Source organism: Sphaerodactylus townsendi, linkage group LG06 (assembly GCF_021028975.2).
Source record: "Sphaerodactylus townsendi isolate TG3544 linkage group LG06, MPM_Stown_v2.3, whole genome shotgun sequence".
Classification (NCBI taxonomy): Eukaryota; Metazoa; Chordata; class Lepidosauria; order Squamata; family Sphaerodactylidae; genus Sphaerodactylus; species Sphaerodactylus townsendi.
In genome coordinates, this window is record NC_059430.1 from 85,738,597 (window position 1) to 85,753,877 (window position 15,281).

General features: G+C 39.8%; 1 protein-coding gene across 1 annotated transcript in view; it reads right to left on the reverse strand.

Moving 5' to 3' along the window:
* Nucleotides 1-7,810: 7,810 nt before the first annotated feature.
* Nucleotides 7,811-15,281, reverse strand: part of PRKAR2B (protein kinase cAMP-dependent type II regulatory subunit beta) — an 80,090-nt gene continuing 72,619 nt past the window's right edge. The window contains exons 9-11 of the mRNA XM_048499489.1: nucleotides 11,971-12,036; nucleotides 11,656-11,794; nucleotides 7,811-10,578 (exon numbers count right to left, since the gene is read on the reverse strand). Coding sequence (XP_048355446.1) covers nucleotides 10,445-10,578; nucleotides 11,656-11,794; nucleotides 11,971-12,036 — 339 coding nt within the window. The 3' untranslated portion in view covers nucleotides 7,811-10,444. The remainder of the gene's footprint in view (nucleotides 10,579-11,655; nucleotides 11,795-11,970; nucleotides 12,037-15,281) is intronic.

Genomic DNA, 15,281 nt, shown 5'->3' on the forward strand with positions numbered 1-15,281 from the left:
AGGGGGAATGGCACCTGGGGCACACGTGCGTCCTGCGCCCCTGCCACGCCCTGGAATACCCCCACCATGCCCACACACCGGTGCATGCCTGGAGCGTCCCCCCTCCCCCTTGGTGCTATGCCACTGAGAAAAATGCATGACCAAAAAGGGACATTTTAATGGATGCAACTTCGTGGTTGCAGATTTCCTTTCTAGAAAGGACACAGACTCATAAACTGGACTCACTCCTAGTTGTAGTGCTACACTAGATGACTTGCATGTACATTCTGAAATGCGAAGTATGTTATCTTGTACCTGCCTTCGAACAGATTTGTTTGGATTCCCTACAGAGCAACCTTCTGTAAAAGGGTGCCCTTCAGCTTCAACCTTAGGAAGGGTTGGAATGAAGGAATGGCTTTTCCCCCTTGAAGTTTGAAGGGAATATTTAAGCTTTTCTTTCCCTGGGGAGGAGGGAGGGGAAAGTCATTTCAGTTGCTTACCTGCCTCACCTAAGCCATTGTTTTAGAAATGCAAATGGGGAGAGAAAGAGTCAATGGGATAGGCCAACCCCATTCTCCCCTCCCCCGGCCGGTATCACAGATTTGGAGGTCTCAAAAGGATAGAAGGGCCTCAGGAAGAGGGTTCCTGGAAGCAGCACTAAAGCTTCCTTGACCCAGACTGACCAGGTCAGGTGGCGGCGGGGTGGGGGGTGGGGGAGGGACTGGGAATTGATAAAACTCTTGGGAGCAAGGCAGCTAATCAAAGGCTGGGATCATCAAAGGGGCAGAGCTCTTGCTGGAAATCTGGGGGAGGCAGCCATCTTGGCCACGTGCTATCCCATGGAGCTGGCACAACCTAGGTCAGTGGTGGCGAACCTTTGGCACTCCAGATGTTATGGACTACAATTCCCATCAGCCCCTTCCAGCATGGCCAATTGGCCATGTTGGAAGGGGCTGATGGGAATTGTAGTCCATGACATCTGGAGTGCCAAAGGTTCGCCACCACGGACCTAGGTAATAGGAACTCTGTGACATACGTAATATTCTAAATTTAAGAGCCTACCCTATGATACCATCTGGTATGGTATGTAAAGAGGGAGGGACAGAGGAATTGTGTTTATCTCTTAATTTCTTTTGAATCCCTTGGTCAATCTGATGTTTTGCTAAAAGTATGCTTGTAAACATTTTATTTTTAATAAATACTTTTTTAACATTGGATGCTGATAGCAGTTCTCTGTACCACATATACCTCCACCATCTTGGATATGCTATTTTAAAAAGAGGGCTCTAGGAGGGGCGGGGAAGGCTGGCAGTTGGCAAGCAGCTATTCCTGGTGTGCAGTAACATAATATATCCTACAGGTCAAAGCAAGCCGGTTCCGCCACAATTAAGATTATGACTAAAGAAGATGCGCTCTCAGGTATATAGGATTTGGTCATTATATGGGCACATATACCCTCTGGCAGCAACGTGGTAGGAACAAAACTATGCTTCTGGTTCATAATTACACAAGTTGGCCCAGACAGTTTTAACAGTCTGCATATTCAAAACCACTGAGAAGGAGGGCCAGTTTTCCTTGTTGAGCTCCTAATGCAGTTCCACTGTCAGACACATATATTTTTTTCAATTCAACATTTTTTCAATTATTTGAACCTGGTCTGACTAGTTCCAGACTGATCCTAGTGTGACATCTTAACCACCACACCATGTTGGTTCTCTGTCATAGAGTAGCTAAAACATAAAATATTGTTGGCAATCATTGGCTCCCTGCCACTGGAAGTGTCACCTTTTTCATATGTAATTGGATGCCCACATGAAATGATAGTGAAACTTATTTCAGTTGATAGTAGTTTTAGAAGAGGATACTCACCAGAATTCTTGGTATTTAGTTATGTAGCCAGTGTTTCCTCTGCTCTTCAAAAGTTGGTATTGTGTGCTGTTATGTTGCTTATATTGTATGTGCCAGATACTAGAAGAAAAATCTCTTTTCTATTTCAAAAAGAATGGTTAAGACAAATTAAAATATGTTTTGTATAATTAAATTAACAGCTTATTTAAAAAAGTAACCCTTACCTATACTGGTGTTTGGAACGAAAAGCCAATAGACAATAGTAGGAACTTTTCCCCCCTACAGTTTGATTAGGAAAGATTAGGAATATATCAAGTTTGTTTCATTGTTTATAATACTATCTATATCTTCTATATAAATAAAAATGTAAATGTTCATTTGTTCAAAATCTTAAATCTCCAAAACCTCTTCACCGATTGGTTTGAAATTTTGACACAACGTTGCTTTTGAATATGCGCATGTTTTTATCTACCTACTATTATACTATGATACAGGTGTCACACCTGTAACAGGTAAAACCATGTTTTTTAAAAAACAGCACCTTCTGGTGGACGTGACAGGAACACACTAAACTCACTACTTTACGATTCCATCTCAATTTGTTTTACAAACAGCGCCATCTGGTAGACGTGACAGCAACACAAGCTACTTTACGATTCCATCTCAATGTTTCTGATTTCACCAGACTGGGCCACTGTTTCCGATTTCACCAGACTGGGCGGGAGGCAAGGGAGGGGTAGCATGCAAGGCGGGGGGAGGGGCCCCAGCATCTGCACATGGCCCACCCACCCTAACGGAGGGAAGGAGGGGAGGGGTGGCATGCAAGGGAGGGAGGGGGCCTGGCATCTGCACATGGCCCACGCACCCACCCTAATGGAGGGAGAGGGAGGGGAGGGGAGAGAGGGGTGGCATGCAAGGGAGGGGAGGGAGGGGATTTTCTCATTTTCTCAATGTTTCCCATTTCACCAGACTGGGCCACAGCAATGTGTGGCCAGGTACACCTAGTGTTTCATAAAAAGAAAAAGTACTTATTTCATCTGGCCTGAATCCTTTGCCAAAAATCTTGCTGGGTAAAAGCAAGTTCCAGTTACTATTATACAAGAGCAAGGAAAAGAAATCCAAACATGCATCTCCTTTGCCTTGAAATCTTCAAGTGAAGCTTTACTGGCTGCCTTGTGTTAGTTGGGTGATTTTAGCTCATTTGGAACTCCTTACTTAACTTTAATGTAGCCTCCTCACTGTATATCTGCCCTTTTCAGATAAAGATCCATTTTAAAGTATCTGCTGGATTAGGTTGGAAAATACCACTGGTGGCACTCACTTTTTTTTTAACATTTAGACACTAATTGTTTTATTGTGATTGTTTTCAGGGAAGTATAACAACTTAGTGGCATGTGTGCTTTCTTATGGAAGGATCTCATGGTGCTGCAGTAGCTGTTTGTTAGAAGCATGTGGGCAGGAACTTTCCCATGATTCTAGGAACTTTCCTAGGAACTTTCCCATGATTAGGTGAGAATGCTCTGGACTCCAAATGCATACTTCTAGAAAACAGAGAATGACTTTAATGGCATGAGTGGAATGCATTCCCATTGCTAAAGGAGACCCTTACTGGCATGTTGATTTGGACTTTTTCAAAAAGAGCTGAAGCCAGATGGCCACATGTGTAGAGTTGTCATCATTTGGTTTCTGTAAGCATCTAAAAGAAAGGAATTGTATGTTTCAAATATAGTGATCCTCAGGTCTCTAAGCTTTACTGATGTTAAAACAATGGGATATAGCCTTAAAGTATGTGAGACATCTTTAGCAAAAATACATTTAAAATATACTGGACACCACAGTGACTCTATAGCTTTGTGCATGCCCACTCATTCCGTTCTTCTGAGAATTATTACTCATATCAATTTTTTACTAGACTCACTGATTTTTGAGGGTGTCTATGACTCACTGCTCACTGATTTTTGAGGGTGTCTATGTACTTTTAAATTATTGTGTCTCTTTGAGGCTAATCAATGGTAAACAAAAATGGATCATCATGCCCTTACTACAGCTAAAATCATATTACAACAATGAAAAGATAAAAGCCACCTGTGGTAAATCAATGTACTGAGGACCTTAGAACTCCATCAATACTTCAACACATGGCACACAGACAGCAACTGCTCATGGTCTTATTTTTAGATATTTGGAAGCCATTTATATAAACTTAAGTTTATATCTGCCACCACAGTTATATTTTTGTCTTTGCTTTGTTAATTTTTTCCAGTATTTCTCTATTTTTTTTAACAAAATTAAAAATTAAAAACAGGACTTGGTGCATATATATCAGATTTGCTAAGGAAGAACACAGACAATGCTAATTCTGATCAAGAACTCCACAGATTACAAGCCCTGTATTTTCAGGATGTTTTTAAATAGAAATCATCGATTCATTCATCTGGCCACAATTGGATCAACAGTAATTATTTCCAGCAGAGGGAGCACTAGTGTCATGTTCCATCTCTAAATGCAATTACAACATGACACTTATATGATTATACTTAACAGAAACCAACAGCTGATTCTTCTTAAGTGTCCAAGGCTAACACATGTATGAAATGTCTGATACAATCCAGAGACTCAAGACGCATTGTGTATTCAAAATTATTTATTAATTTTGTACACTGCAAATCTGCACAATGTATAGGTAACATAAAAAGAGGTAGTCAGGAAAGAGCAGCAACACTGAGCAGGGTGTAGGAAGCAGAATGCCAAATGGCATCCCAAAGGTTAAAAGAGCTGATAACATCTGAAGTTGTGCTACTAGCATCTGACTTTTCAAAACTCTTTATTGTAACCACATACATTTCTTACACGGTTGTGGGGTACTACTGAGTCAGTGTGGCCCAGCATTATTCCTGAGCAGAAGCTGCTAGCCATGGAACAGCACCTCTCAGCCACGGAGGACTATTTGGCTATTATGTGGGTTCTAGAGAAATTAAGACCTTATGTATGGGGATGAACGTTTACCCTGCACACTAGTCATTCCCTACTATGTTGGCTCCACAACACTAAAGGTTATAAAGGCAAACAGCTCTGATGCAGTTTACTTCTACAAGACTTTGACATCATTTATGTCTGTGGGCAAGAAAATCTGGTTGCTTTATCCAGAGGGATGTGAGCTCTAGGTGTTGTCTGTACCAAAAGAGAAAAATGGTTTGTAAATAAATGTAAATATGAAAAATGCTACTCTACCACTATTTTCTTATTCTGTTCCTGTAAATTGTTTATATTGCTTAATAATATTACTGTTGTGCAATGAAGAATAAGCTTACCTAATTGACCAGAGACCCCAAAAAAGGTTCCACCTGTGTCAATGAGCTTCTAAAAGGGATCATATGACAGACAGAAGCTGTCCAGCCCCTGAAGGGAAAATCCACCACTCAGATGAGCCCGGACAAGTGCTGCTCCAGCATCCAACCACCTTCAAAAAGGAAGATGAAATGTTGGAGGGAACACAGGAGAAGAGGAAGTTGAGCAGTGACAGCTCATGGAGAGAACAGTGTCAGCTCAGCTCTGGCTCAGGACACTGCTATACAGATGAAGCTGAACATTCAGCTATCAAATGCATAATTAACTATTCTGACAGTGGCTTTCCAAAAGTTCAGGCGGATATCTTTATCACATCTTCTGCTGGAGATATTTTTTATCAGAGATGTCAGAGACTAGACCTGGGACCTTTTACTAGCAAACAATACGCTCTGTCACTAGGCTGTGTCCCCTCCAGTTCAGTGTCTATGCGATATGGATTACATAAACCCTTAACCATCTACTCGAAAGACTGCATGTGGAGTATCCTCCTAATCACACATCGACATTTCAGTATAATTTAGACAAATCACACATATGCAGATCTAAACAGATAGATTCCCCTCACCTCAGTTTTGAGGAGCAAAAGTTTCAGCAGATGGGCATGGATCACTACACATGCAGATCCAGTGTTACAGGCAATATGCAGTGCAGGAGTTCACTAGGATATCAGCACAGTGCTGGAGCAAGCTGAGTCAAGTGGCCCTCTAGTCAGTTTGGAAATGGACCACTTGGTTCAGCCTGATCCTGGCCATCGGCAGCTCTCCAGGTCAGTAACTCTCCTAGTAAATTAGTGGGTCAGTCTATCCTTGACACAGTCATCCTGAGACTTGGGCATGAATAGCCAACAGCAATGTGCACTTTCACCCATGCAAACAATTATGTTTTAAATTTCTTTTTTTTACAAATAAAAATTTCTAGAGCACAAAACAAAACCTGATTTCCAGCATACACTCAAAACCAGAAAGCTTTTGAACAAAGAATACTTCCCATGTTGCATCTCCCTATTTATGCTGTCAAGTGCAAGAATTTTTGTTTATGAGAACTGAATCTCATGAAGTGACATAGCTTCACAGCTCAGAAAGGATCTGAGCAAAGTTCTCCCTTGTTAAATAATATCTGCTGGAAAAGAGCTGGAAGGTACAAAGCTTGTAATTTGATAGAAGCCCTTTTTGATCTCTCTCTCTCTCTCTCTCTCTCTCTCTCTCTCTCTCACACACACACACACACACACACACACACACACACACACACACACACCAACCATATGATGGTTCACAAAACAAAGATATATATTGTCTGGCCTCTTCCATACAAACAACTCCAAGAACATGAAGGTTAAGGGGGAAATTACCATTGGAAGCAGTACAATGAACAATGGGCTTAAATATTCTACATGGTGCAAACAGTACTGCTCTACAATCCTCCTGGTGCAACTCTCAGGAGTCTTGGCCCAGAAACACATTAATACTCTGAAGAGAAGAATGTTTACAAGTTTTGTAAGTATTACTGTTTTCACCATGAACATCCCACTATTTCTTCCAAACATTTCAGTACTCCACTGTTCAACTTTAAGGTGGTTCAGTTCAACAATACCATAACAGAAATAACTGGATTGTTTGTGATCTTCAGTGATAAACCTTCTTTCAAATTCAGTCTTTAACAACAGAAACTTAATCAAATCTAAAGTAACTTGAAATGTCCATTTCGCTCTTCCATTTGCAAAGGAACAATATACAGAAAAGAGGAGGACCAGTCCAAATAAATGAGCCACAAAAAGTTGGCCATCTAGAGCACCTACATGCCTGGGCATGGTTTTACTCATGAGACTTATTTCTAAGCCATGGTCCTCTCCTCTTTTGTCCAGGGCAGCTCCAGATCTTCAGTGCTCCTACCAACTGTTTCACCTCTGGCATAGGTTTGCCATCCATGCTACAAACCACAACGCATGTATCTTGAAAGAGTTAAATTACTCTACATCTCCAACTGAAGTAAATGTTCACATTCAATCTTGGTTTAGGAGGATGAATAGCCATGCAAGACATCCAAGCTTTGCTTATTTAATCTTCCCCACTAAGTAACTGGTACTTTCAACTTTACATACAGATCACCTTGTTAGGCTAGTGGGAAAGGGACACTTTGATTCCAGTGTACCACCAATGATCCATATTAAGACGATATGATGATCACCCATTAGCCACTGTACACATGAATACAAGAACCCTACTCACAATGCTGGCTACAGAGACCCTTTTCTTCTAGGGCAGGGGTAGGGAACCTGCGGCTCTCCAGATGTTCAGGAACTACAATTCCCATCAGCCTCTGTCAGCATGGCCAATTGGCCATGCTGGTAGGGGCTGATGGGAATTCAGTATCTGGAAAGCTGGTCCCTGACTAGAGAAGTCTTTTACACTGGTATAGGCTAGGTCTGTGCCAAGAACCCTGTTTCCTTTTGCAAATTTTCTGAAAGCTTGCCAAGTGATTACCTCTTGTAATGGTGGAGACCAAGATGAACTCTGGAAGCTCAGTTTTCAAACTTTTTCATGAATAGATGCAACCTTGAAGAGAATCATGCTTATGCCACCTGGTTGTGTGTATACACATACTGCAGCTCTACTATGCATTACAATTGGTGCAATTTTACAGAAAGACAAATTGTGTTTAATCCACTTGCACTGGTTCAATACACTTTAAAATCTAGAGTGTCAAATAATACAGTGAGTGGGTATGCATAAGAAATTTTTAAAATACAACATTAAGACTTGTATTTGCTTTGGAAATCACTGTCAAATGTGAATTTTTTTCCCACTAAACAACACTAAACTAACATATAATATTTAACTGTAAATCAGTGAAGGTCACAAAAACAATGGGTTGGGATCCAAAGACTGACTTTAGGTCTGCCCAAAAGCTTGGGATGTTCAGAAGGATTTCTTCCCGCAACACTTTCGAAAGGTCAGAATTTTATGCAATGTCAAATGTTTTTTGAATATCCCTTTATTTTCAAAGGAGGTTTGGCACTTGATGGGAAGTTGCTTTCTAAGAAACAACAAACCCAAAATTCCCTTCACTGTGTGAAACGAAGTTACATGGGTCTTTGAATCCAAGCCCAGGTTACTTGTTCCTGAACAGTCCTATCAAATACAGAACACAATCACTTTTTCAATCAAAAAAACAATATCATGTAAAAATGTTGACATTTATATTTATAGCATATATTCAGTATATAAATTATATAATACCAATACAATTGTTGTATAATAACAACCTTTCAGTATACTTTTCTGAATCAGACCTTATCCATCACAAACTCTTAGATAAATCGTTACACTGACATTCATATGTATTAATACTTTCTTTAGCAAGACAGAAGAAATAACTCTGTCTCTTGAAACTGCAATATTTTATGTTGCAGGAAGTCTTAAAAAAAACAAAACAAGTTGTAACACCAGTACTCCCAGAGTCTTTCCCAAGGAAGACAATGCTCTCTCAAAACAGAAGTGCTCTCCTGCAGATTATTCTGAATGAACGCTAATTAAATTTTGGCAAATGAAGTCCATCTTCAGTGGTCAAAAATGAAATTCGGATATGATAAACACTATGCACACTCTTCCTATGCAACCTTTTCTATACATTCTATACATACATGGTGCAAGAGTTCCTTGGGTCTTTCTGGCCTGTCAGAAGTCAGCACATCTAACAGTAAGATGTAAGTGAGGAATTGCATGGCAGGATTAGACCTAACTTTAACTAGAGTGGTACACCAGTTGCAGCACTGCAGCTAAAACCAGCCTATTACATACCAATGGGACTACATAGAAAATTAGGGGAAACTGTTAACACAAACAAGATAAAATGACTGCTTTTAAGAAGGAAAACTGAACAAGGAATAGAAAAAAAAGTAATTGATGAGATATGAGCACTTCAAAACCAAGTAGTTCCATCCTTACTAGATGAAATGGTACCTTTAAAAACTAATCATACCACAATAGGCTGTTCTGAAGAGGGTACAAATTATACTTAAATATGGAATATGACAATGGCCTGTCCAAAGTTACTTTTCGTTGACTCCTAATCAATGAACATCTTAAATAAATTTAAGAAACATACAACATATGTAATGTATTAAAAAAGTATTGTAAAAATGTAAACCCTTCACATTTCATAAGTTGTTATAGTGCCTTTCTTAAGGAAATTCCACGTGGGTCCAAAACAGCGGTGTGAAAATGGTGTAAAGCCTTTTAAACCATTTTACACTGTTTTTCCATTTTACACTGTTTTTCACACCATTGTTTTTGGCCCATGCGGAATCTGCCATTCAGACATCAATGGAATCTGATGTCTTCAGTAGAATTTACCAAGAAAAATGAAAAGTTGAAAATCAGATATAAGTCATAAAGTTTATCAAGAATGCAAAGCCATGATGAATTTTGATGTGATAAGGAATTTTTCAACACAAATTTTACAAAGGTCATTTTAAATCACGCCAATTCAAGGAAGCCAAAAAACCCAAAAAAATAAGTACTGTATGGTGGGGGCATACTGACACTTCCATATTATTTCAAATATGAACAAAACCACAATCTTATTTATATCAGTAATAAACAACCCATCAATTTGTGTTTTTTTAGTACCAGATAATTTTTCATAGGAATCCATAATTGTTCCATCAAGAATGACCTTATTTTATCAACATGCAGGATACAGTTCAAAGGGTCATTTAGTGAGATCACTGCCACCCACTACCACCAAACTAAAGATGGAAATTCAGTAACGGCCTTTGGTACATTGGAAAGACTTGTGACCCACAGAAGGAAAACAGAAAAAAAAACAGTATACATCCTGTTTGCATTGTAACCATGGACCTCTTCAAACATTAAAAAATGGGTTATAAAAAGTCCTGATTTTTAAAAGAGGTTGCTGAAGGATGGTAATCCTAAAACTGTATACAACAATGTAAATTCCCACTGAATTTCAGTAAGGCTGACAGGATTGATTTTGAGGTCTATTGCCTAGAAACTGAGAAGTTGGTAGCTTAATTCTTTTGCAAGTCAGGGCAAACAGTATGATATCACCTCTACTCATTTCAATAAGCCCTCTTAATCAATGTATAGAAAAGGCAAAAAAAGTCTTAAAAAACCTAAAGAACCCTAATCCCCTGTAAAATCACAGAAAAAAATGCTTAGCATCTACAGGAAGATAGATACATTTCCAGTGGCTAACCACTACCCGTGCTATTTCTTGTAACAGATCTGTGGCTTCGTAATTTAGTTCATGCACTGGGATCAGAAATGTCCATGTTTGTTCCGAACAGAGCAACTAGCTGTTCTTCATAGTTCGCAATGTTCCTTTTCATAATTTCCATACAAGGTCCCAAAAGCCTTTCGAATGCTTGTACATCCATAACTTTTTTTGAGAGAGAAAGAAAGAAAGAATGTAAGTTAAAATTTGGGGACAAGGAGAAGTCTGACATTTCTTGTGCTTAGCTTTTAGGGTTTTATAAAATTATTGTAAGGAGTCATATCCACACTCTCATGATCAGAGAGTTCAGATCTTTCCCACTATCTCCTTCCCAAAGCAGCCCCGCCCTCAAAAGCCAGTACTAAGTGGCTGTAGGATATGCTCCAAAGCTTTCAAGGCTAAATAGAAATAGAGTCTGCTTTTAAAATGCAAGTGTTATCTACCACTGAACTAAATGTGTTAATTAGTATAGTATTTTAAAAGCAATAAAATACAAAATATCTCATTGTTAGTCTGGCTCTTTTATGAATAATTTACTGTTCACCAGCATCATATAGTCTAGCAGAAATCATACAACTTAATAAAAAGCATACACTGGAAAATGCTCAAATTATTTTTGTTGTCAGTCTAATGTCTGGAAAGCATATAATCTCTTGAAGTTTGTGATGAGTAAAATATAAATTGTCAGAACAGAAGAAGTTTAAAATTTCTGGTCACTGAAAGCATGTTCTCCAGAGGTAGTACAGTTTCTCAAAGATTGGTTGAAAAGAGTTGTGTGCTATTTTTATATTTATTTATTTAAAAGTTTTACACCCCACTTTTCCTTCCCAGCAATGAGACTCAAAGCAGCTAGTGTACAGGCATCAATACAAAACAACTTTCCACCAATTACCGTACTGAGAGATGCTGCATTTTCTCTAGGCCTCATCATATTGTCAGTTTAGACTTACTTCATATTCACACACACTCACACACAAGAATAAGGCCCACTGATCCAAATGGAACTTGCTGCTGAGTATACACGTATAGGATTGCACTGCATACTATTCTTCCAGTACTACCAAAAATCAAGCTGGATGCAATAAGTGCTAACCTACAGGTTTCACAGAATGCTCTGGATGGAATTAAATGAAGCTTTGCAGTATAAAGGAAACATACCATACAAAATATGTGGTACCAATAGAATGTGCATCACTTTTAACTAGTCAACAAAGCAAATACTGAAATAAAATTTAGCATTACCTAAACATTTGACTGTGCCAAGCGCAAATGCAGAGGCAGCCCGAGGCTTGTTAGTTACAAGAGCAAGTTCACCAAAATACTGTCCTCTGGTGTACCGAGCAATTTCAACAGCTTCATTCTCATCTACATCCTGTTTATTCTGATGTGTCAGGTACAGAAAAAAGAAAACAAACAGGGGCATTTACTAAATGGATGTTTTACAGTCCCAAGAACTGAAACGAACAATGAAATGAACAGAAGTAGTAATTTAAAAAGAATACATCCTCTTTCTCATGTCAAAACCATCCAAAAAGTTTCAATATTAAATCAACATACCTTTCTTTTCATTGTTATTCGTACTTCTCCAGATTCAACAATAAAGAAACAGTCGGCCATGTCTCCCTGGTGTTTTTTTTTAACAAGAAAAAGCATAAGATTTTGTCTAAATGTCTTAATAAAATTTTAAATTAAAAAAGAAAAACTTAATCCTGGTGATAAGCTTGTAGGTACAAGAGGAATACCAACTTTCCACTGGGCTAACAATCACAGAATCTGTGCTAGACATCTGTGCATACGAAGGTAAACATGCTACACAGTTTTGCCACAATCCTTCCACCATTTCAGGGAGAGATGTTCCATGTTAGATTCTATGGATGCATTCCCCTAACAGTTAGTTTCCTCTGCCTTCACTATCAGCAGTAAAGATCCAGCCCTTACTATAAAAATGAGGCAAATAATTAACAAGCACATATCCAAACTGTAGGTTTACTAGAAGACAGAATGGATGGATGAAGAAATGGCTCTCCTCTCTTTGAGGTTCGAAAGGACATCTTAAACATTTTTTTCTTCTCTCTGAGTAGACTGCTAGTCCTGCCTAGCTATCCTTTAGAGATGCTACCGGTAATAGAAATAGTGAGAGACAATAGGATGGGTTAAGCCCTCCCCCCTTCTTCTCCAAGAAGCTATCACAGATTAGGAGACTTAAAATGATAGAAGGACATCAGGAATAAGATACCTGGATCCAGCAGCAGTGGCGTATTTACCTAGGGGATATGGGGTACCCTTTGTCCCCGGACGCCCCCTAGTGGGGGGCGCAAAAATTTCAGGTTCATTTGTGTGGTTTTTGTATTTTTTAGTGTTTTTTCAGTTTTTGGCCTGCAGGGGGCGCAGTTTTTAGGCTCGAAGCACCAACATTTCAGGGACTTTTCAGAAGACCCTCCTGATGATACCAACCAAGTTAGGCGAGGTTTGTTTCAGGGGGTCCAATGTTATGGACTCCCAAAAGGGGTGCCTCCATCCCCCACTGTTTCCAATGGGAGCTAATAGGAGATGGGGCTACACCATAACTTTGCATCCCGTGAACCAAACTTCACCAAACCTGGGTTGTATTATCAGGAGAGTCTTCTAAAGGTACCCTGAAGTGCTGTTAGCTTAACAATTGCATCCCTGAGAGCAGGCACCCTCCAAATTTCCCCAGATTCTCCTTTTAAATCCACCCCCTTCGGCATGGACTTAAAGGAAGAATGTGAGGTCCCTAGTTTAAACACCATTGAAAGTGATGCTGTTTGGGGGTGGATTCCACTGGAGGTGTTTTGTGAGAGATGATACTGACATTTGTTTGGTAAATGTTTTGCTGGGGGTGATTTGTGAGAGATTTATATGCTTAATACCCACTTGCACTGGCTTGGAGCTGTTTCTCAAGCTAATAACCTACCTCATAGGGTTGGTGTGAGGACAAAATTAGGAAACAATTTGTGGGGAGAGAGCCATGTATGTTTTTCTGGGGGTGGGAGGTGTTTTGTGAGCTGGTGAAAAAAATAATTGTTTGGTCGTGGTGGGGGAGGGTGGCCACTCATGGGGGGGGGTCACCAAACTCAGGTTTTGTCCCCGGGCTCCAGTTTGCCTAGATACACCTCTGTCCAGCAGGAAAATATTTCTAGACCCAGACTTGTGTAGGGACTGGGAACTGATAAAATTCTTGGGAGCAAAGAAGGATTCTCTCTTCCAGCTGAGATCAAGGAAAGAGACAGAGCTCTTTTCTGGAGTTCTGGAGGTGGCATCCGTTTTGACCATGTGCCTGCCCAGGGAGCTGGCACAATCTTCCAGGTAATGTAAACTCTGTGAGAACACTAGTATTCTAAGATTAAGAGCCTGCCTTACTTTAACAACTGATAGGGTGTGTACAGAGAAAGGAACAGAAGAATTATGTTTATCTCTCATTTCTCTTGAGCCCTTCACTCAATCTGGTGCTGTGCGAAAAGTATGCATGTAAACAGTTTCTTTTTTAATAAATACTTTTAAACATTGGATGGTGGTAGCAGTTCTCTGTACCACATAGACCTCCACTATCTTGGATACACTATGTTAAAAGGAGGATGCCGGGAGGAAGGCTGGCAGTTGGAAGCAGCTATTCCTTGAGGGGTGCACCAGGCCATAAACAATCCCTGTGGTATGCAGGAGAGGAGAAGCGGGAGACACAGAGGCTAGGCTTCAGAGTTGGAAGGGAAGCTGGGGGGCCCTGACCCACCCCACTAGGAAATTCCTGCAAAGGTCAAGTGGTGGCAGCTGTTACCCTACAGAGAGCGAGAAAGCCCATTCCAGGAGAAGCTGGGAACCCTGGTAGAGAGCTGGGTGGAATAGGGCCTGCATGTCAAACAGGCTTGTTCCACCACAGGCTGAATGCCTTCAGAAAATGTGCTCAGTGTTGTTTTATTATATTACATTCTACATTACACCAATGTACTAATCTAGAAAACTGATAGAACAGTTTGAGATATCTCTTTCTTTTCCTCATAAACCAATGAGCAGCTCCCACATCCTGTATAATCAAAATTAGAGTAATTTGCAGTTTGCTAGATCTGTTCCTACACAACATTTTGAACCTGTAACATATAATTCAGTTATAATTTTCTTCAATCAATCTTCAAATGTCACTTTGAGAGGAAGTAGAAGCAGCTAGCATTCAAAATAGGGAGAGGTGTTGCCAACCCGGAGCAGCCAAAACCTATTCTGGAAGATTCCTCTTCACAGAGTTCTCTTTGTATTACATAACAGAAAGATCCTCCGTGGTGTTATAAAAATTAAACAGGCACAAAATGAAAAGCAGAAGTACCTTCTCTACACATTGGCTTGCTAATCATTCTCAGCGGAGATGCCAAGAAAAAGATAGTTTACTTTGTCCATCCTGTTCAGAACAACCAAAACCCCCTTCTCTAATGGCAGCAGAGATGACACATAGCAGCTGTTGCAGCTACAGACAGTAAGTCTTATAATTTCCACAAAACTTGAAGAGATATGCTAAAGCCAAACCAAAGGAAAAAAGCCAAAGTGATTCTACTAAAGAGTAGTCTGGGACTCAGTATAGGCCTGCAACTTATCAGAAACTAATTGTCCAAAGGCTGGCTGCTGAGTAATTGTTAATGTAAAACAGGAAGTAGGTTTTCTTTCCTCTGAGGAGCTAGCAATTAAAGAAAGAAACCTAAATGGGAAAGTACTAAAAAAGGGTAAAAGAGACAGCAAGAGACAAAACTGGAGTGCCATGTAAACCAATGCTTATGTTTTAACACTGAGGCTTTGTATATGCAGCCTCCATCTGGAGAAAAACAATAAATAAAACTGTTTTGAAAAAAAGTCTAAAATGACAAGAT